This window comes from Triturus cristatus, chromosome 3_2 (assembly GCF_964204655.1).
Source record: "Triturus cristatus chromosome 3_2, aTriCri1.1, whole genome shotgun sequence".
NCBI classification, from domain to species: Eukaryota; Metazoa; Chordata; class Amphibia; order Caudata; family Salamandridae; genus Triturus; species Triturus cristatus.
This window is the reverse complement of record NC_140584.1, coordinates 533,086,387-533,110,496: the sequence shown is the minus strand read 5'-3', so window position 1 is coordinate 533,110,496 and position 24,110 is coordinate 533,086,387. Positions and strand designations below refer to the sequence as shown.

Below are 24,110 nucleotides of genomic sequence, written 5' to 3'. Positions count from 1 at the left end.
TAAGGTGATAGCTTTCTTAAGAGTCTCAAATAGGTGAGAAGAAGTAGTCTTAGCAATCCAGGCAGAGCAGTTTAACTTTTCATCAAAGATGAATCCAAGATTGAGCACAGGAAAAGGGCAGAATTCTAATTAAATAGGCCACCACTCTTAGGACCAGACCATAGACAGCCCTCCCACAATTAGAATTTTATTCTTATAAAAAATATGCTTCATCCTTAAATTTTGTCCAACAGACATACGCGGGAGTTGGATTGGGATGACTGAGTTTCTCAGTTCGTTCTCAGTGTGATCTAATTTTAACTGGCATAACTCACAATGTCCAAATTAAAAGATCTGATAAGCTTTGCTAGTGGGGTAACCTAGATATTAAACAATGTTGGGTTCAAGGTTGAACCTTGAGGCATCCCACAAGCCACATCTATTGTACCAAAATATACTTACCACTGCCATATTTTGGTTGGCCATATTTTTGCCAAGATATTTTTCTAGAATGGTTTTTTGTAGTCAATATTCTCACATGCAGCCAGACCTGATGTCCACTTTCTGCATGATGAACTGCAATAATTTAACTCTCATCTGCTGGGACAGATGTTTAGAAAACCAAAACTGTCCCAGCAAATCAGGATGTCTGGTTATCCTAAGCGGCATCCACTGGAATGCTCTGGGGAAACTGAATGATGACATAACCATAATTACAGTCTGACTATAATTTGCTGTCATTGATTGGGAAAATAACCTTGTCAATGGCTGTTACCTTTGCCAGATAAGTCATTAAAATTCGAGTTCTTACTATTTCTCGTGCTAACATGTTTTCATAAGATGATGGTCTCACAAGTAAACCATAATTTGTTATTAAGGCCATTAAATGTATCCACATAGACTGGAAAATATTATTTAATCATTAGGTTTAATGGTACAACAAGAGACCCTGTCCATGGGTGTTTCATGAATTCGATGAAATACTAGTGCTCTAGATTTTCTTTCATAGATTATAGCATTACTGAAGCTTGATATGTAAGGTGTTGGTACGAAAGGGGAATTTGAGAAAAAAAGCAATGTATTTGCCATTGGGGAATCATGAAGTCCAGTACTTTGTTAATAAGGCATGGTCCATACGTTGTTCCTCCTCAGCACTGGCTTGAGAAGGATACCCCCACTGCTACAGGAAGAAATGTGAGATACCAAGGAATGCACAGGCAGGTCTTAAAATATTCTGATAAATTAGAAATGCCATGTGTAGTCGAGGAATGCATGAAGCTTGTGCACTGTGCTTACTAAGATCTGATGGTGAGAGTAGATGCAGCTATTCTAAAGGGAGGGGGTTATCTCAGTGATGGCACCAGAGTAAGAAGATATAAAAAAACAGCTTCTTCAAAGGAGACAAGTATAGTAACGCTTTGAGTGAGGGAGCTTCGTGAGCAAGCATTGGCAAAGCCAATCGGTCCCGCCTATGCCTTGTCAATGTGTTTAGGTATGTTGCATGGCAGTGCGGCTGATATGCAGTTTTTGTAAAACTGAAAGTAAAAAAAGCTCTATGGCGTGGCCAGCGCAGGCCACTTCATAGTGCTTTTTTAATTGCTGGTGCGAGGACTGGGTGGGAGGCTGGCTTTCTGTAAGGGTTACACTCCTCACTTCATCTTTGGAGTTCCATGGACTGTTCATTAGATATAGTTAATGTGGATGCCCAGCAATAGCCACTTGATACCTTCCATTGTTCCATGCTTGTCCAACTTGTCCACTTGATACCTTCCATTGTTCCATGCTTGTCCAACTTGTCCACTTGATACCTTGCATGGTCCATGCTTTTACCACCCCATGGTCCTTCATGGGTTAGCGGACCCTTCAGTTCAAGGTTTGAAAAAGTTGGATTTGGGAAGCAGCTGCTTTTTTCTGCACTGCTCTCCATAGGAATTCTAGTCTGTTGTCACCTTCAGTCGCGAATGACCACTCAACATCCCATGTCATGCTCTGAGTGAGTATCACTATACCTGCTAGTAGTGAGTGTTTGACAAACAGGGTTAGACAGGGGAAAAGCAAATATATATGCAGGATATATAAGCAGCCTTCACTCCCACTGCGGCCCCATGATGATTCCCTTTTTAGGTCTCGCATAGCTATTGCGTTTACGCAATCGCTATGCGAGACTCTAGTAAGAGGGGCATTTCAAAGTGCTCCCAAAAGTGGATTGCATGGCGAGCACGCGCACAATCACGTGCATCGTGCCGCCATGCAATCCGTTTGGGGAAACGCTTCAGCCCACTGGCGTGTGCACGCGTAGCCACAGCCTTGGCATCATACTTCAAAGGGTCCGCTCCCCCGCCTGGAATGCGCTCCCCCGCCCCCGCCACAGCATGTCGAGAGATTGTTTCCTCATGGTCTCATGGACGCATTGCAGTACCTTACTTTTATTAAATGCATCTTTAAGCCCTTTCACTGCACTCCATAATTTCTAATGCACTAGCTAATACATCTTTAGCTAACTACAAACTTCCATATAGCAGACTCACGCCCTTCAGCACTGTTTACTGTCTGCGAGAAACATTCCTTTTCCTAATCTATCACACCATCTATTGTGTGTTCTCAATTAGCCGCTAAAACAAGCTTGCTCAAGTTCGTATACCTCAAGCTGCACCTTTACCCCTCCCCGTAAAAGCTTCCATTACAATTACAAACAGCCAGGCTGAAAGGCGCCTTTGGCGCATCTGCCAGTCACATTTCCTGTTTTACATTTCCGCAAATCTTGTTAATTATTGCAGGGTCTGCGAGCCGGCCCACTTACACCCCGATCTTTGCCGTTTTCTAACACAAGGTTTGGACAGTTGGTCGCCCGGTTTTCTTGAGTTTCAGCTTACGTGGGTCACACAATACAGTGAGTTGTGGACACTACACTGCGACACTAAATCCGCAAAAAGCCACATGCATCGAAACAGACCGCCTCCTTGCGGCCTCGATCCTCTCACAGCGGTAAATATAGCTCTGCTGACGACAGCAAAACTACCCCATCCCGCTCACTGGCTGCTCGGACACCAGGCGGCCCGCGTGGGAGAGGGTAGTCACCTCCTGTTTATGCCTATTCTGGGGACTAGAAAGGAGCAGTCAAATTACGCAGATAGACCATAACACATTGCCCTATCCCTTTATTATGTAACACGTGTTCTTGTTGTTCTTATGACATGACAATACTGCACACCTATTAAACTACACCAAAGTAATGCCTCTGTGTGCTAAGGTAATGTTGTGCTAGTTATGTTTGCTCTCTGTGCTTGCTGTAATAGCAGGTGGGGGGGACGTCATGAAGCATCTTAATAGATTGAGCCTTCAAAACTCCCCTAAAGCTCACGAGCCCAGATGAAGGGGCAGCTGAAAGGAATTCCACAGGGAGAAACCTTAGAAAGGAAGGTTCTTTCTCCAAACTATTTTAATTATGCGTGGCAGACATTCTGGGACTAATCTCTTCATCCGTTGTCTTCTGCTCGGTCGGCTGAACAAGGATGAAATGTTTGGGACTACTCAATAACAGGTCCATTCACCGGCAAACGCTTCATGCTAGTAGCTGACCCGCGGTAAATTCCATGCCTAATGGCGTCCCTTGCTCATGGACGTCGATTCACCAAAATCCCAGGGGTAAGGAAAGTGACATCACTTGACCTTTGACCACCAATTACATCACTGGAAGTGACATCATATGAACTTTTACCTATCATCCTAGGAAGTGATGTAACATGACATTTTACTCTGGTTACATTATTAGAAGTGACTTCACTGCAGATGCAAACGAAACAATTGCAAGGCTGAAAAAAAAACCAACAGCTACAAAGGCAGACACATTTCCGTTTTAGTTGCCATCTGTATTTCAACTAGGATTCTACCAAGAGGCATAGATATCACCTCCACAGCTACAACAGGTGGTCAGATGCAAAGTTAAACAAATTATGTAACAGACCACATGACTAGACTTTGCTTGGACGCATTGGATCTACATCAGACGAAATTGCAATCTACGTTAGTTTAAACAAGGCTGTAAATGGTCAGTTAAAGCCTTGAAAAATCCCTAAATAAGAAGGCCACCAGGGGATGAAACACAAGGAATTCAATAACTTCCCAAGAGCGAGTGCAGTTAGCATACTCGGTGGGTCCCATTGAGTATGCATCAGTGAACAGGCATCTGTGACGCTCTCACAGAGTGCCCGACCAATCCCTGAATGCAAGCAAGCAACAGAGTCCAGTTTCAAACCAAGGCCAGATCCCCTACAGAGATGCGGAAACAAGGCCTGCACCCTCCATATGTGTCATCCAAACCTAGACTGTTTTATTATATTGCATTTTTTTAAACTTTAAGAAAATATTATCGCCCAAACCACATATGTCAAAGGACATTCTGTTTTATCACAGCATATGCACCCATCAATCTCCTACAACATTCTGTTCAACCAGACACATGCTAAATAGAAGGGGCTGCAGATGCATGACGAGCCCTTTGTTTAAGGCCCATAGCTCGGGTGCACCTTCCACTTTTGTCCAATGTCAAGGGGGCAATCCCTCCTTTCATTGGTGGTGCGCCCCATTCCAAACCTTTGCCCTTCAGCTTGCACCATATTGCGCCAAGTAGGAAGTATCATGTAACTGGTGCACTCTCAAGGGGATAAGGAAAGTTACTGGGAGTTCCTTATGCACCCTCCAAAGGCAGGGCAGTCCACAAGCAGTGAAATATGGAGCTGCAGTTTAAAAACTCTTCTGTCTTTTACTGCTGCACTCTCTCCAGTGCGGATACAGACTGTCAGCTCACACCAGTGCTTGATTCATATACACCAGCAATTTAGGCAGAATACTCATGATTTTTAAAGCCAAACAGGTTTTTTTTTAGCTGTCTCCTCCCTATTATTGCCTTTGCTTCATAGTTAGCCATTGGTGAAAATGAATTCCCCCTGATAATTTTCACCATCTACCTCTTATGTTTGGAAATATTGGTATGTATGTTTATAGAGTATTTTTTAGAAATCTAGTTGATGGTTATGGTAGCACTAGACACCCCCAAAAAAAGTGCACATTGACAAAGACTGGGACAATGCCTTTGGTTTCGAAACGTTGTGCAGAATACATGCCCATCATCAAATAATAGAGGAAGGTACAACTGTGCTACTGACTCAGATTAAAAACAAACTTTTTTTTGGCAAAGTTTTGTGGTTCTAGGTTTGTTCCTCTCAACTCTCTTCTCAAATCTCTGTCCTCCTTTGTCAACCATCTTGTGTGTGTGTCTCTCTCTCTCTCTCCTAACCTATCTGATACACTCTTGTTTTTTGTCCCTTTGAGTTTTTACTCATTTTACTTTGTTCTCCCGCCCCCTTCCTGTTTCCTGACATTTTTCTCTTATCTCCTGCCTACCGTCTAACTGGTTATTTTTCTCATCTCTTTTTTTTCCCAATACAAGCTGTTGTTGCATCCCCTGCCTCCCTCTTAACATCTTTCTTGCTCAGCTGACTCTTTATCACATTTCACATTCCATTACAAGGGCCTCTTTCTCAAATGTATCGTATTTTTCTTTTACCAACCCTCTCTCCCTCAGCTGCCTCCTTTTTAGGTCTCTCTGAGCCCAGCGCATGCACTGGCTCTGAGAGACATTTAATAGGTGAGTTTTCAAAGTGCTATTGGTTGGCCAATAGGTCTCGCCTTTTATTAAGTTGAAGCTATTTGCTTTGCTAATGGTATTGTATTGCAAAGCAAATGGCTTTAACTTAATAAAAGGCGAGACCTATTGCATTTATAATGCTTGTTAAGTGCATGAGGGACACTGCAAGTGCGGCGCTGGAATTAACGTTTCCGGGCGGTATCTCCCCACGACTTAATGGAGATGAAGAGTTAAACTCCCTGGAGCGGGAAGCGACCCGCAGGCCCCAGAACTGACCGATCCTCTGTACAGATTGTGCCTGATTCCGAGGAGTTTAACACTCCCACTTACAACCTGCACTGAGAAGGTGGTACATGTCGGTGGGAGACTTGAGCACAGCAGGGGCTGGGGAATAATCGTCTCTGCTGTTAACTTGTAAATACACGGAAATACACACATTTTTAGAATTTGAATGTTGCTTTGAAAACCCAAAAGAAGTTTTTAACCATCAGAATGAATATGTAACGCCTCTGCGCCTTTCTCCTCTCTCAGTGCTGCAAGTTGTTGGCCTGCAAGAAGACGCGCACTCCTGCAGCTTCGTCCAGTCTATGGAGCAGAAATTGCTGAGTGCTTTACAGTACACACTAACGAAGAATTCAGCAGCCACCTCCAACGTCAAGACAGTCCAGGTGAGTCGAGGCATCATCTTATCGTTATTGTTTGACTTTGGGGAAGACACGCTGACTGTATAAAAACACGCGTTATTAGGAAGCATGCATAGCTCAATGTGTTATGCTTCGGCTCAGCTGTAGTGTAGACACTACTTATCCCTATCATTGTTCTAACTACTTAACTCTAAACCATCTGCATCCCCTAAATATTACCATCCTCTTACAGCTCTAATAATCCCCCTTTTCTTGATGTCAAATCATACCATATCTGAACCAACGACTGCTAATCCTGTTACTTAAACCTAAGCCTTGAACTATTTATTTCCTGCCTGCCAGCACCAGTCCAAGGCTGTCTCTGATGCTCTTCTTGTTTAAGGGTCTTTTACCTTACCTCTCTTTTGCCTGCATGGTCCCAGTTCTCCTCTTGCCTGAAGCCATGCTCTCTCTTTCTGCCCCTGGAAAACCATACCATGTGGTATTCCTACTGCCCCACAGATCTAATAGTTCTTGTCTCACCATTCTCTGAGCAACTCGGTTGTCGTCATCAAATATATCCTATTCCCCCCAGCAACAAATGTACTCCATCCTGTCTGAACGCCGTCAACCATTTCTAACCTATGTCCACAAGGGTCAGTGCACCGATATTTAAGACTTCGTTGATCTTTTTCTACACTTTTCCGGGTAGCAGCTGCCTCCGAGAAATGTTGGTACTCCCAGTTATCCTGCATTACCTTCAAGTCTCTGTTCACCATCTTCAAAAGCTCTCACCAGGTACCTGCCCCAGGTCATTCTTCCCTCAGGGACTCAATATAATATTTGGCTGAGGCCCCTTCTCGTGCATCTGTCATAGTGAAGTCTGCAGTTGGCGCTGACACCCCAACTCGATGACACACCCCAACATGCTTTCCTCATCTAATCTCAGCTGCTGTCTGAAGGATTGTATCAGCATCAGCACATAAGCCCTGTAGGGCTTGACCCTTTCTGCAGGGTCACCTGGCTTTTTACCTTCATTTGCTGAACCCGGTTTTGTTGGCTTTATGACTCTACACACTTTTACTCCCGCTAACCAGTGGTAAAGTGCTTGCCCTCTCCCTTCTAAACATGCTAAAATGATGTAACTTATGTATATGTCCCTAGCATATGGTACTACAAGTACATAGGGTCTGTAAATGAAATGCTACTATTGGGCTGCAACAGTCATTGTGCCACTCACTAAAGTAGGTTTGTAAAACAGTCTACAGCTCTGCCACCGCAGGCTGTGAGGCCAGTTTTAAAAGTATCATTTCGACCTGGCATGATAAACCATTTGCCAGGCCTAAGCCGTCTTTTATACTATATATATGCCACCTCTAAGGTAGTCCCTAAATGCTTGTAGGGTAGGGTGCATGGTATTTGAAAAGTAGGACATGTCCTGACAGTGAAACATTAATTCATAAAGTTGTTATTCACTGTAGCAAGGCCATACACTAATTCTGGGTTACCTTATTACGCTTAAAAAGTGATTACACTTAAGAAGTGATAACTTCAGTTTGGGAGCAGATAGAGAATACTTCTTCCACTCATTTAAATTGTAATTTCAAATACTTTTTGACGCAATGTCAGATTTTAAATTGCTATTCTGAAAATGCCACTTTAAGAAAGTCACTTACTGCCTAAACCAAATGTGCTTTTCTGCCAGCCTCCAGAGTCACATGATTGCTAATGGCTCTCCTGTGGTGTGATGTGTATTTCTTTCAGCAAGGTACAAAAGGGGCCTGGATTTAGAGGGAGTGGGCCTTACTGACAGTATGGCTAGTGAGGAGTTGTGTCCTGCCCTGATTACACTTCAAAGGAACCTGACTACAGTACACTCAAAGGAACCTGACACTGGGACTACCACTTTGCCTACCTAGCCAGGTTGGACCCAAACCACAGGAATAACTAGCCAGAACTAGCCTTCTAGTAGGCCAGGGATTGCCCTCCACTCACAAAAAGACACGGGGTATAAAAGTGTCAACCTCCGACCCTTGAAAAAGAACACTCCTAGACTTGTGAAGATTCAGAAGAAGGACTGCTCTGCTGTTTGAAAAATGAAGTCTGGACCTGTTGCCTGGCCCAGGATCCCAGAAATTACTCCAAGGGTCAGTTGTATTACTTCCTGTTTGTGCTACAAGGATACAACAAGCTTCCAGGGTCCTTCTCTGAAATGGCCCAGTTGACCAGCACCAACTGGACCCTGTCGCTGGCTTCTGCTGGAGTGAGTGCTAAACCCCTAGAGGTACCTCCCCAAGCAGTACACACTTGGCTGGTGTCAAAGTATACTCCTCCTACCTTAGCACTGCAAGAACTGGGCGCAAGGTCAAAATCTAGAGGTTCTATGCTCTTCACATCAGCAACAACCACCCTAGTCTCTCACCGACATGAAGCACCTGCTCTTCGCACCAGGCACGACCACTCCTGTCTCCCGCCACCATGAGCTCTGACCGGAGACCTGCTCTTTGCTCCAACAGTGAGCTTCTTGCCGACAAACTTCAACTGGCAACCAATTCTTTGCATCGACAAGAACTCCTCACAGGCTCTGCCAACACGAATCTCTGACTGAGGCTCTAGCATGGAACTGGACTGAGTAGAAGCTAAACTCTCCACCGGGACGAACTTGATTCCTGTATCTGACCCATAAACCAATCAATCAATCAATCAATGAAACTTTATTCGGATCGTTGAGAATCCATAAAAGTACAAAAAGACAATTATAAAATCGTACAATAAAATAAAATGCTATTTGCACATGAGAAATAGTCCATCTAAACTTTAAGACATACTAGACCGGGCACGAACCGCAGTTTTTAAAAAAGAGCTCACACGAAAAACAAGTTCATCATCGTCCAAGGCCAAAATCATTGAAAATGCAAGTTCCAGGCTAATAGGTTTTGTTTTTTTAAAATACGGAGTTAAAAACCATTTAATATACTTCATATAAAATTTACAGAAGAATAAAAAATGTAGAGTTGTTTGCCTGCTCTGGGAATCACAAGGGCATGGCACAACACATTGGTCATTAAAATTCCATAGAGGGAAGCTAAGTGCATGCTTAATGGTGCCTGCCCTAAGGCGAAATATAAGGCCTCGCTCCCAATGACTCAACGGCAGAGTTAAATATCTGGGTGTGGGATGTATTATAAAATTGCAGGCTAAATAACCAGAAACACTAGATTTCAAGGACTCCCTTGCTACCCTTTCGACATCAAATAACTTATAAAGTACTTTTTTAAATTCACATTTAGTGGGGTGCTTAGTGGTAGAGGGTTTAAGAAAAATGTCTTCAGAGTTCACGCTGCGAAAAATGCTATGCACTCCTGATAGCCAGGGAATAGTCATACCCCTGTCGCAGCGGAGGCAATCCTCAATGATGTCCCTAGTCAGTTTGGCAGCGGGGTTTTTCCAGATCGACAGCCAAAAAAGGGCTGGGCGAGCACGGATAAAATCCCCTATAAAATGCAAACCCAATTCCCTATGGCATATAAAATGTGGGGAAGTAATGGGAACACAGAGAAGTTTCCTACAAAATCTATGTTCCTCAATAATTATGTCTGAGCAACTGGCAGTACCCCAAATCTTGGTTAGCCTGATTTTATTTTTACTTTAATACTGTCCAGTTTAACCAAATAATCACTATTAACACTGTGCACTTCATGGTGCTTGTTGGAAATGGCCATTTCTGCAGGGTCATCCCCAAACATTTAGCTGTCCTCCTACTTTGTGCTGCATTTGTTTTTGTTGGCTTTAGAACTCTGAGCACTTTGTGCCACCCACTTAAGTAGCCCTTTAACCATGTCTCAGGCCTGCAATTGCAGAGCCTGTGTGTGCAGTTTACATTGCCATATTGATCTCACAAAATAAACCCTTTGCCAGTCCCAAACCTTTCCTTTTATATATCACACCTAAGATAGGTCCAGGACAACTTAGAGGGCAGGGTGTAGTGTATTTAAATAGCGAGACGTACTTTTAAGTTTTACCTGTCCTGTTGATGAAAAACTCTCAAATTAGTTTTTTTTACTACTGCAGGGCCTATCTCTCCCATAAGATAACATTGGGGTTTTCTTATTACATTAATAAATGTAATTTTTAGTTGGGAAGAGATAACCCCTTCAAGTCTGGTGTCTCTGGAACCACAATTTAAAATTCAAACTTATGATGAAGTCGGATTTTAAATTGCAATTCTGAATATGCCACTTCTAGAAAGTTGAAGAAAAGAAGGGGTTGGCCCAATTGATAAGTGGCTAGATAGGGCCTAGTTAAAGTTACACAACAAGAAACTTAGCTACCACATTCAATGCTGTTATATATTTAAACAGATTAAGGAACCAAACTTGATTTATTGGTCCTTGTTATTTATTTAATCACTTATTTCATTTGTTTCTATTTTTTTCAATGTCATGAACGTCTGAAATTGAGAAAACACTTTCTGTTTCAACACAATACTTTACAAACGGATCTTTATGAATCATATGAATTAGGATTGCTGCATGCATGAACTTTCCCCAAAAAGTTTGACTGGTGTATAATTCTGATTGTTATAATTGTTTTCATGTGTTTAATGTATTGTTGTATATTTTATTTCCATTCAATGTAATTCGGCCTAAAACAAGCTCCCTTGTTCAAGTACCAACACACCCTCACTGACAAGCCCCTGCTGGGCCTCCCACCCCTACCAAGGTTGTGTCTGCGTGGAAAGGGCACATGGGGTAAAGGTGGTCTACTCACCGTGTGCTCCGCCAGCACTGGCCTGATCAGTACCATCAGTTGTAGCCAAATTTCATTGTCTGTCTCGTCGCATGGTTTAGTAAGACTTAGCCTGTGCCTAGCTCTAGCTTCCTCCTCATACCTTAAACATGCTAATCCCTCAAAACTATGATTGGATGCAGAGCAGCAGCTGTACAGACACCCACAACAAGTGCCTGACTGCGCATGGAGAGGGCGGGCCCGACCCTCCACACTGGGTTTACCTTCAGAGTCAGGCATTTCTAGATATCTGTGATATCTCTTTAGGGTGAACATGGCGATGGCCCTATTTTGAGTATTATAAAGTGCTTGTTAACACCCAAAAATTCAATTGCATGCCCTTTCTCCATTGGAAGCTCCGCTTGACCATTTGCGAATTGTGTCTGCTTAGCTCAGCTCAGGAGCGCCCTGTGGGTGATGTAACATCGGCCTAAATGAGTTCTGTAGAAACAAACAAGATACACCTCTGATAGGAGCTTCCACTGAATTGAAAAACGTCCTTTCAGGCATTAGCTGCTATTGATAAAATAATTTAGAACTAAATTCTCAGAACACTTCAGTACCGTGTTGGGTGCTACTGCCACTGAGGCTGAACAATTAAATACTTGAAAGTTCTGAGGCAAACCTGCGGCGGGAGGTTTGAGAAACAACACAAGGTTTTTTTTTGTCCTCATATTCAGCCCATTTGGAGCCACCCAGGCATTAGAGCGAGAAGAGAAGAGTAACACCGCCTCAGTGCACTGGATTTGTAAACTTTATCAACAGACAAGCTTACCGGTGCATCTCCTTCTCAAACACTAGCCGAGGGCGATATCCACTGAGGGACCCAATTGCTAGGCCAGAGAGGCAATAGCAACTCATCCATCCCCTGTATTTGGGAAAGAGGAAATCTGTCTAGGCAGGAAGGGCAATGAAATCATTGGACAGGGGGGAAAAAAAACCAAAAACAAAATCAAAAAAAAAAAAAAAACCCCGTCACCACTTCATAAGTTTCCAGAATTCCTGCTTCTTCTTACTTCCTGGTCTTATAAGGTCCATCCTGGATATCCTTAAGAGAGAAGCCTGCCAGTCTAAAAATTCCGGAGGCTTGGGGTCTTTCCATTTAATACAAATCTCTCTTCTTGCTATTAAGATGGCATAAAATAGCAGATGCTTGGGTGGACCAGCCAGATTGGGTATTAATCCAAAGAAAATCAGAGGAAAGTCAAGGGTAATAGATATCCCTAAAGAGCTAGACAAAACTTTCCCCACTTGGTACCAAAAGCTCGATAGAAGAGGGCAAGTCAGAAACATGTGGACGTCTGATGCCGCTTCTTCACCGCATCTAGCACAGCACACAGGAAGATCTGCTGCAAATTTAGTTAGCCTCTGTGGTGAAAAATAGGCTCTATGGATCGTGAAGATGTGATTCCTTCTTAACCAAGCAGGTTTTACAAAAAAAAAAAGAGAAAGAACACAAGGTTGCCTGACAAGGATGACCCGTTTCAGCTGCAGGGGTTCCGCCAGGTGATCCATGCAACAACACTTTGGACTTCATAAAGAGGCCCCTGGTAATTCCAACGGGGCTGGTAACAGGAGTTAATTACCCCGTCAGAAGTACAAAGTCTGCAGTAACTTTGCGCACTTGTTTTCTTTTCATGCTGAGAGAAATGAGGATTCACTAATGTCATTGAACACTGAATTAACGATTCTTCGAGCACTTTCGGTTTTTTAGGTCTCGCCTGCGAACGCAGCGCGAAGCGCTGCTGTCGCAAGCGAGATCTATTGTTGCTGACTTGCCTCGGAAGGGGGACAGGAGATGTGCACGCGCAGGCTTTTGGCGGATTTGAGTTTGTGAACGCGCCTACAGCCATGCGGCGTGCACATCTCCTGTCCCCCTTCCCTCGCAAGCCAGCATGCATTTTCACTTTCGGATATGCCTGTCTACTCTAACCACAAGACTACACGCCCTCCGTCAACAATTACACACCTATTAACCGGTTTCTGCCTGGTCCGAGGCCCTGTGAAAGTTGAGGACCCCCCCCCTCATCTCAAATATTGTCCCAAAATCTCTCAACAGCCCCCACTTCCCCTTACCACAGGTTTCAGACGCTCCCCGCACCAGGTAGCGAGGCCCCTATACCACCACCGGACGACAAGGCGTCGGGGGGGCAAAATCTCTCAACAGCCCCCACTTCCCCTTACCACAGGTTCCGGACGCTCCCCGCAAAAGGTAGCGATGCCCCTATACCACCACCGGACGACAAGGCGTCGGGAGGGGTGGTGTCTCGTTACCGGGGCCGCGGCACCTGCCGCCGCCTCACCCCCAGGGATCGTGCGCTTCTTACCTGGGGGGCGTAGGGTAATCGCCGTGTCGCCCCTCCGGTCTCCATACTGCCGTAGCTCCGGTGCTCGCGGCTAACTGCGGGCGGCGGCTACTGCCGGTGCTACTGCTCCGCTCCCATCCGGTTCCGTTGAAGGGTCACATGACCATCGGCGGCGGGGCCCCTTGTGCAGCAGCAGCTCCTCTCCCGCCGGGAGACAGGGCTGGCGGCAAAAGGCTGTGGTGGCAATCACCCCTCCCCCTCCTCTAGCGGCACCATGCCCGCCAGCAGCGCACTCACAACACATACCGCCTGCACTCAGCCCGTGTGGCGATCACACGAGGCGCCCTCTCAGCCGCGCACACCGGTTTAAACCCCATACACGCCCTTCAGAATAGAAGACCTATTAAGCCACAGGCCCGAGCGTGAACTATAATTAGTTGTATTTGAATAAAAATTCAATAAAATATTTTGAACACAGAAAATACAATTAAAATGTAATTTACCATTTTGTTGTGGTGGTTTTTTTTTTTAAATATATTTTTTAGGTGGGCAATATTAGTTTATTGACTCCTGGGGAAACTTGATACCAGGTTGCACGTAGTAAATGGCTTCATGTTAGTCTCACGTACTCTTGCGCACTGGTGTTTGCTTTTCCTGCTCACGGCACGCTCTCTCCTTTTCTCCCTCCATCACGGCCCTTTCTAAAGCTCATCAAACCCAATGTTGCTATACGCAGCTACTGTCTATGCTTTATGCCGCTACATTGCTCCCTATTTCCCTATCCTTACAGCCTTTCACACTCCATTCTGCATTAAAGCCAACAATTGTACTGCATATGTTAATCTCAAAATACCTAATGCCTACAACACACAAAAAACATTTCCAATGCAATAGGTCTCGCATTTGTGAGACATTGACCTATTGGCATTCTAAATACCAAGAACTTTTATTTATGTTTATAAAAACCTGCAATCACATATAAATATGCACTTTGTACTTATAGTCCTTGCTTACAAAATGCGCAGCCGCCAGTAAAACAGACAGTTTCTAACCACCTTGCTTCTCTTAAGCAACTACTACTATAACTACAAAGCAAAGTGTGTGTTTATGCACTCATTGCAGGCTTTTAAAACACATAAAAAAAGGCATTATCATTTACAATGCCAAGAACTCAAACTCTCGCAAGTGCGAGACCTATTGCATTGCAAATGCTTGTTAGTGGGACCCTCGGAGTTTCCCTAACAATCCTTTTTAATTTCGCCCCCTGGAGTTACTGATACCGCTGTAATTCCAGTGGAGCAGTGTTAATGGGAGATCAGTGTTACCTCAGAGAATATAAACTGAGGGGTGGGGGCAGAGGTCTGCAGAGGGACCAGGCCGGTACCTCCTACGCTTTAAATGTTTATGGAGTTTAGATACCAGAATACCAATATGTTTTTTTTTTACTGTTTTGTGAATAAAACGGTAAATTCTACAAAGTAAAAATAAATACAGAAAACAGGTGGGAGTTGTGCTATGTTATGTTACGATCACTTATATGGAGGCTGCTACCATTAGAAAGGTCAGGTTGAACCGTTTAAGGCTTTTGGGCACTTGTGGACGGAGTTCCAGCAGGCCTGGTAGCGTTGTGTTGGGCAGAAAGATGTAAGGAGGGAGGGAACGCGATTGATGCCAGGGACCGTCGTCGTATTACATTGATTCAGAATACGACCTCGAGCAGCGCCAAGCTCACCTTCAGCTCAAAATGAGTGCGCGCGCGCTGAGGATTAAAGAAAGAACCCTTGCACATTTCTACAGCCGCTTCTGTTGTGTTCTAAGGGGTACAGGAAGTGACTAGCAACCCCATTGCACCCCTGGGTTCTTCCGGTAATCTCACCTCTGAGGACTTGCAATTCTACCCAACATGAGTAATTGGACAAAAAGCTGCACAAACTGTATTCAAGTGTCATTGACTTGGAACATTTGATTTCCAATTGCAATTTGATATTCATTTATCCTCCTTTAAAGGCTCATCGGCTGAGGTGGCAGCAGAGAACCTTCTGAGGAGATTTTGTTTACCAGAGGTTTTTGGGCCGATGCTGATTGAATGTCGCTGGTGTATGCCATGGTGAAAGACAGTAATGCTGTGATATTTGGCGGGCTGGGTGATGTTGTGGTACATGACAGGGTGAAGGAGAGTGACACAGAGTGAAGGAGAGTGACACCGAGTGAAGAAGAGTGACGCAGGGTGAATGAAAAGGAAGCTGTGGTGTTGAGCGGGATGAGTGAGAATAAACAGGGGCGAGCAGCAGGGTGAATGAGAATGATGCCGGGGTGTATGTTGGAGTAAAAGAGAATGCAGCTTGGTAAGTTCATGAATACATACAACTTTTATGATAAAAGCGGGGCTTTAAGTGGGCCGGGTCCTGCCGGTGCTCAGCACCTGCAGTTCTAATAAGCAGATGCTGAGACGAGTCCCTATAGGGCGCTTCAGTTTTGCCCTCACCCTCATGATGATTTTTTTTAAAAAACTCTAGCAGAGCCACCCTTCACTGCCTTTGATGTCACTTCAACAAGACTCGTTATAGTTCTTTCACAGTCTCATCATTTCAGAACGGAAGCATTTTCAATATTCTATACGACAAAGCCATGGTTGTTGCTTATTTATCTTATGCAACTAAAAACCTTTGGCAAAGCCAATAGACCTGGCTTGTTGTAGGTGTAATATTACTTGTAATACAAGTCTGGAGGCAATGACAGAAGCAGCAAATAACTAGTCGTGCAGCACACTATGCTAAGCACAGAGTTGTAGCTTATGTGTTTTGAGCCACGCCCTAATTACATCGGCAACGCCCCCTTGAGAGACCCGCCCCCAGTTTCTTAATCCCACACTGAATCAGGTGCTAGTTCTTGACGTGTGGGATTTGAGAAGGTGCCTTCAATACATCCAATCAGAGATGAGAAGTAATACTCTCTCCCCCGCGGTTTGGCTATCGAAAAGAGGCATAACGCGTAGGTGCAGTATTTGCACACGGAATTTCAAATGTTTTGCCTCTTTTCTCGGGAACATCCTGCCCGCCAAGGGAACCAAACGCACTAAATTATCTCGCAGCACCCAGCAGGTGGCGCCCTGTCGATGGTCTGTGTGACCAATCCCTAGAGGTGGCCCTCTGGTCCCTTCCATCCCCTCCAATTGCACGTCTTTCTATGAAGTGGCGCATAAGAGAACTAAATAGGCCGAACGTCAGGAACCCGCATCAATAAATAATTTCTTTTTGTAATTAAAGTAAGCAATTACTCCATTGTTCAAAGACACTCCGTTTGAACAGACAGCATTCCTCATCCTCAAAAGGGAGTCATTTATCTCTTGGCATCATTACCCCAGAAAATGTGGGATGTTGTTTATGATTTATACAGTTAGGCAAGACTTCCTTGGAGTTCGTATCGATTGCTATTGTTGGACCTTTAATACGTCTCATTAAAGCAATAAATGAGCTAATAAGAACATACGATGTTTGCTGAGTGTGATGCAACGGATGTTTGCTGTTCTTCTGTTCTGAAGGATTAAGGCTGAGAGAGTGTACTGGGCTTCGAACCCGTGGCCAACCACCTGGCGTGAACGCAGCCATCCGCGAAGCCACTAGACCCAGAACAACTCTCTCTTTGATAACGTCGGATGCTGTTTCCCGATGAAAGGCCCTACTCATGACTCAACAGAAATGCCTGCGCTCAGTGACGGTTCTTTGCAGGGGGTCTGAGGGTAGCACTGAACATTTAACATAAGTGCAGTGGCAGTGACATGTCTCGACTTGCTACTCTGCATTTGTTTCATACCTGATCAGCCAGTCAGCTGCCCAGCATGCCCCATTCTCTGCTCTGGCTGGGTGATACCGCTGGGCAGTTTAGTTATGCAGAAATACACCACACACCAAGAGGTTGCTTTATTATGGTTTCTCGTGTCTAGGACTCCTGGAAAAAATACCCACAAAGTTGCCCACCCATTTCACAACGCCCCATAATAAAAATCCAGAGCTATTAGCTTTGACATTTCATTGTCAAGAAAGCAAGACCTATTGACGTTGCCAATGCTTGTTTATCCATCTTGATTGACTCTATCATTCTTTTGCTAGAGAAGTTACCAGTAGAACTGAATGTGCCTTTACCCGTTGTTCAGGGACTACACTATATATAGTTTGAAGAGACATTTCAAAAGGATGAATGTACAATTTGTGCATATTTCATTTAGAGTATTTATAATATTCGTGTTGTCAGTCGTTTTTCATGCCTGTATGTTTTCTGCTCAAGGGCAAGCATCTCGCTTTTCTAAACTTGGAAGGTACATAAATCGCGGGCATGTCAAATGTAAAAGAGAAACTAAACCAGTTTTCTTTGAAAAAAGACAACTTGAAAAAGCATTAAAGTAGACCGAGCACCCTCCGGGCCACTGATTCACTGCACCACGTAGGTTAGAGGGATTCAACGTGATTTGGAGAAAAAACATACCCCGGAGGAAAACAGTGGTAGAACCAATGTCAACAAAATGCCTGGATGTATTTGACACGAGTCGTCATTAATAGTGCAGCAGTCTGTAGAAGCTGAGGCCTGACTGCCAGGCGATTCAGAAAAGCTGACAGTCCTACTTAACGGCCCCTTTGAGTTCTCCGGAACATGAGACATTCTTGAGGTGTCTGCACCAGTTTCTGAAGCTTATAAATCATTGTTTAAATATTGCCTAAGAGTAAAGGCAAACAGGGTACTAATGAAATGAGCATATTGTAATAAATGACTCAGATTGGATGTTCATTTGAGGATACTAGGTTGTTCCATGGATCTAGCATACCTGCAGTGCTAGATATGCAATGAAAACTATAAACAAAATGGCTCCTGAAAAAGGCGGGCTACTGTGGGGAATATTATTGATTTCTACGAGGCCATTTTCCGTTTTGTGTGTTCAGCAATTGATCACTGCTCACTTTTCAACACATTAGTGGAGAAATGCACCAGGGAGAGGCAAGGCGATTTGTCTGGTGCTATTTTAGGTCTAGCACAAGCCCACGGCTCTGTTAATAGGTCAGACTTGTGGGGTGTTGACAGCGCTAGGGATGGATGGACGGGACCTCTCATTGATCATTTCAGCGCATGAAATCACATCGGCAGTAGTAGGATACTGGAGAGACAGAAGTACTACCACACATTCTGTTCAGTACAGGTACATGGGGCCCGATTCACTAAGATAAACTTAGACGTTTTCTCTAAACTTAGACCAAACGTCTACGTGTACGACTTTGGAAATTCACATAGGGCATTTATGAGAACTATCTTTATGTCCACTCCTGTGGAGGTGAACACTTTGTGCTCGTGAAAACATATTAAATGGAGCAAGTAAAACGGGTGAAAAAAAGGTACAGAATGCTACAGCGTATTGGACCAGAATTCAAAGCTAATTTATGCATGAATCAATACATTTATGAACAAGTTTTGTAAAATCATGTCATAATTCACTGTCCAAATTTAGCTAGTGCAAGGACTTGTGTTTGTACTTTGCATGCAGTGATTGGTATACACTACTTCTATATCGCAGACCATTACACAACCACATACAGTTTTAGACTTTTCTCTTCTTTTCAACTTTTGACTTTGATCCACAATCATTTCTGAGGCTTATGAGCCATCAGCTGAAGCTGCAGGTTTGGTGTTTGAGCTAGAGAGGTTGCAGGCCTATATGGTACCTCAGCTCAAAAAGTTCTACAAGGAGTTCAAATGTCCTATGAGAGGCATCACTAAGAAGAAGGATCTTCAAAAGGTGCTGGGGGCCTGGTTGACAGCAAAGGAGGCTGGTGGGCACACAGAGGGTGGGAATGATAATGTGGATTTGGAGGAGTAGAGCCTGCATGGTAACTTTGTGAATCAGGAACCGCCTGGGAGGAGGACACCTTCCTAGACAAGCAGCAGTGTGTCTTCAAGAGGTCTGTCCCCAGGGTAGCTCAGGGGCAGGTGGGAGACTAGGAAGCATCAGATGGAGCTGGAAAAGTTCAAGATGGAGCATGAGAGGAAGCTCTAGTTGGAACTCCAAACTCAACAGAGAGGCATAAAAAGACAAAAGGGCTGGAGAGGAGAGAAAGCTGAGATTGAAGGAGCTGGATTTGCAGGCCAAGTCCAGCACAGATGGTGGCAGTGTTACTTCAGTGCAGTCAGAGAGAAAGGTGTACATTCCTAAGAATGTAGGCAAAGAGTATACTAAGGAAGATTATATCCAGAGGTGGCTTTGAGGCAGCTTTCCACATGAATGGGGTCCTTGAGAGAGATTTGGGCCAGAATTGTGGAACTCCTTAACAGTAGAGGGGAGGGTCTCCTTGCTAGCCTTAGGGAAATCACATGAACTCACCTATACTGCCATGAAGGATGCCCTCACCACCAGGTATATTCTTACCCCAGATAAGTACAGGGAGACGTTTAGGGAGTGCAAGAAACTTGATTCCCAGACATGGCTTGAATATGTAGATTCCTTTTGCAGAACACTGGATGGTTGGGTGAAGGGCAGTGAGGTAACAGATTACCAGGGGCTGTATGATTTGATTGTGTGAGAGCACTTGCATAGTCTGTGTTTTCCAGAGCTGCACCAGCACTTGATGAACAGCATGCTTACTGACCCCAGTAAGCTTGCTCAGGAGGCGGACCAATGGATGACTACCAGGGTCCACAAGAGGTTGTATATGGGAGACTCAGCCAAAGGTGGACAGGGACCCCAGCAGAACAAGACGGAGGCATACAAAGATAAAAACAGGGATTTCTCTAATGGGTCCCAAAATAGTTCCCAAGGCAAGGATTCCCAGCCCCTTGTTGAGAAAAATAAGTGTTGGGTCCTGCCAGGAAAGCCTGGAGGGAAAGGAGGAAAGGACTTCTTAAGTGCTTTGACTGTAGAAAGGAAGGGCTTTTTATAGAGAGTCCCAAATGTCCCAAGCGGGCACAGGCCCCCACCAGTGGGCAGTCACTGGGAATGGCCAGTATAGTACTTGGGGAGGAGTTGTTCCCAGGTGGGTGTGGGGAATCAGCTGAGATGACCATTGTCTCACTAGGGAACAGTGATATGGTCCAGCGAAACCTTACACCTGATAACACTGCAAAATGCAGGCAGTGGGTGACCATTAATGGATAAAGGGTAGAGGCTCGGAGAGACACAGGAGCCAGTGTGACTACTGTCAGCTGTCACCTGGTGTCAGAAGAGCAAGTTGTCCCTGGAGTGTTTAATGAAATATTTGCAGTAGACAACAGTGAGAGCTATTGTAAGGTGGTGCAGGTTCCCTTTGAGTGGGGGGTTAGGGGGGTCTCAGGTTCGTTGAGGGTAGCTGTGAGCCCATCCATGCCTGTTGATAGTTGGCTGGGTAATGACCTGGAACACACCGCCTGGAGGGATGTGGAATACAGGTCCCACTTGGAGAAGTTGGGATTGCCTGAGTGGGCATGCCTGACCACATAGTCCATGGCAGCCCGGGATGATCAGAAGGACCTGGAGTCTGAAACAGTGACCCAGGTGTCTGCCAAGAAGAGGAGGGACAAGGGGTGTGGGAAATCCACTCCAGAAATGCACACTGTCTGGAAAGGGGCTGAACCTGAGGGGCATGGCCCAGAACCTACAGGGGCAGAAGTGGCCAAACTGGGGAGACTCCTGAGCTGACCCATTAGCAGCAGGAAGGCGGTCCCTCCAGGGAGGAATTCTGTGCAGTGCAGAAAGAGTACTGTACTCTTGTGGGTCTTTGTCAGTAGGTCGAGGACTAAGCAGCTGGCAAAGAGTCTAGATCTAACTGGATCTATTAGGAGAATGGTCGGCTGAATAGTGAGATTAAAGTTGCTGTGCCTGGGCAGCCCGTGTGCTGGTAGTACCCCAGTGCTTAAGAGCCTTCCGACTGGATTTGGCTCATGATGTCCCTCTGGCAGGTAATTAGGGACAGAGCAATACATTTGACAGGCTTGTCACTCATTTTTACTGGCCAAATGAGTAAAACCTCAGATGGGTTCTGTAGGTCCTGCCAGATTTGCCAAGAGAGTGGCAGGAGTGGGGGGAGATGTAAGGTTCCCCTGCAACCATTCCCTGTCATTAGCACCCCTTTCAAGTGTGTAGGCATTGGCAATTTGAGTTCTCTGGATCCAAAGGCAGACATGGGAAACAGGTTCATACAGGTCTTGGTGTACCATGCCACCTGGGACCGGGAAGCTATATCTATGAGGACAGCGATGTCGCCCTTCATGGCCTGGGCACTGATGGGAATCTTTACCTGCATTGGTTTCCCCAAGGAGGTGGTATCTCTGACCGCGGTATCAGCTTCAATTCGCTGTACATGAAGGCCATGTAGAAGGAGTGTTGTGTGAACTACAAATTCATTACCCCTTACCACCCCCAGAGCAATGGGTTGGTTGAAAGGTTTAACTGCACCCTCAAAGACATGATTACGGCCTGTTGGAACCCATGAGGAGTAAGTCAGACGTCCTCTTACCATGCCTTCTATTCCCCTACAGGGAGGTCCGGCAGAAGGAAGTTGGCTTCAGCCCGTTTGAGCTTCTGTATGGGCACCCTGTGAGAGGACCTCTCAGTTTGGTAAGTGAGGGCTGGGAGCAAGCTCCTAGGATGTAGTCAGTACATGCTGGCCTTCTGGACCCAGACAGCACGCTACAGGACACTCCCCCAAGAGAATCTAGAAGCTAGCCAGGAGGAAGTGAAACCTTGGCACAACCAAAAGAACACTCTTGTTGAGTTTCAGCTTGGTCAAAAGGTGTGGGTGATGGAGCCAGTAGAGCCTTGCGCTCTACAAGACAAGTGGTCTGGCCCATTTGAGGTGAAGGAGTGCAAGAGTGATGTCACCTACCTGATAGACTTGCAGACTCCTAGAGTACCCTTAGGGACCCTTCACGTGAACAGCCTCAAACCCCACTTCGAGAGGTCTGAGTTGACCTTGCTCTTGGCTACTGATGATCGGGTGGAAGAGGAGAGTGAACCTCTCCCCGACCTCCTGTCTGCCCAGGAGCAGGATGGGTCAGTGGAGGGTGTGATCCTCTCCCCTAAAATGACCCTATAGCAACGGAGTGACTGTCACCAGTTGCTGGGGCAGTTTGCAACTCTGTTTTCACTCATGCCAGGAGTCACCATTGGTGCCCTCAGGACATCGATACTGGGGATAGTCCACCTGTGAAGCACAAGATTTACAGGCTGACTGAAAGAGTGAAGGCTAGCAGTTTTTAAAAGAGGTTTCCAAGATCCTAACCTTAGGTGTGATTGAGCCCTACAGCAGTCCTTGGTCCAGCCCAGTGGTCTTGGTTCCAAAGGCTGCCCTGCCTGGTGGCACTCCTGATCTGCGATTCTGCGTGGATTACCATAGGCTCAATGTTGTCACAAAGACTGACGCACACCCCATCCCCCGAGATGATGAACTCGTTTAGCGTCTGGGAGCCAAGTTCCTCAGTGCGCTTGATTTAACGTATGGGTACTGGCAGATTGCCTTGACCGAGGGGCACAAGAGAGATCAGCATTCTCAACACCAGAACGGCACTACCAGTTTCAGGTCATGCCTTTTGGGTTGAAGAACACACCTTCCAGATTCCAGAGATTGGTCAATCGGGTCCCAGCTAGGTTGGAGAACTTCACTGCCGCCTTTTTTGACGACATTGCAGTCTTCAGCTGGGAGGACCATTTGTACTATCTTTAGGAGAAGTTGAAGGCCCTGCCAAGTGCAGGCCTCACTATCAAGGCCAGTAACTGCTAGATAGGGCAGGGGTTTTTGGTGTACCTCAGACACCAGGGAGGAAGTGCCCCCTACTACCCAAGATTGACACCATTCTGGCTTGGCTACCCCAATGACCCACACAGAGGTGAGAGCTTTGTTAGACCTCACCGGGTACTACCACAGATTCGTCAAGGGGCATGGTGCCATTGTTGACCCTTGAGAGAGCTGACTTCAAGGAAGCAGCCATGTCAGGTGATCTGGACTGAGGCATGCCTGACAACTTTGACACCCTGAAGAAAGCCATCAGCTAATCATCACATTGGCACAAGATGATGGCAGTGCCACAGCGAACTTTAAATCTTGTCTGGTTGACCAGACAAGATTTAATTTTCGTGGTCTGAAATTGAATGCAGACAAGACAGAGGCCATGGTGTTCGAGAAACAGCCTTCAATTTGGTCCTCCGCATGGAGGCCTTGTGAACTGGGCCCCACTCCGATCCCTAAACCCAAAGTGAAAAATCTGGGCATCATTTTTGATGCACAGTTATCATTTGAGAGTAAGATCAAGGCCACTGTGGGCTCTTGTTTTGGAGTGTAGAGGCTGTTGAGGAAGATTCTAGGGCTCATACTGGACTCAGCTAAAAAGACGGTAATACAAGCTCTTTTGGTGTCCCAGCTTGACTACTGTAATGTGCTCTATCTGGGGGTCTCCAAAGGCAGGCTGGGAATGCTTCAAAGAGTACAAAATGTGGCAGCCCGGATGCTACTAAGAATTCTGAAATGGCTCGCCATTAGTCCAGGTCTTGCTGAACTACACTGGCTCCCCATCAAGCACAGAGTCTCTTTCAAAGCACTCTGTTTTACGCATAAAATACTGAATCGGAGGGGTCCAAGCTACCTGTATCCCTTGATTAAAGCCTATATCCCCTCCAGACATCTTAGGTCCCATGAAGCAGCTCTGACTGTGATCGCAGGAGTGCACAGAATTCGACTGGGGGGCAGCTCCTTTGGTCTACAGGCAGCCAAGCTCTGGAACTCAATGTCTTTGAACCTGACACTCGGACCTTCAGAG

The 24,110-nt window shown here is 45.4% G+C and overlaps 1 protein-coding gene across 5 annotated transcripts in view; it reads left to right on the top strand.

Annotated features, from left to right (window-relative positions):
• KIAA1549L (KIAA1549 like) overlaps window positions 1-24,110 on the top strand; it is a 667,839-nt gene that overhangs the window by 330,047 nt on the left and 313,682 nt on the right. For all 5 annotated transcript variants that reach the window (XM_085648235.1, XM_085648236.1, XM_085648234.1 and 2 more), the window contains one exon: window positions 6,158-6,294. In XM_085648235.1, the coding sequence (XP_085504361.1) occupies window positions 6,158-6,294 (137 nt within the window). The remainder of the gene's footprint in view (window positions 1-6,157; window positions 6,295-24,110) is intronic.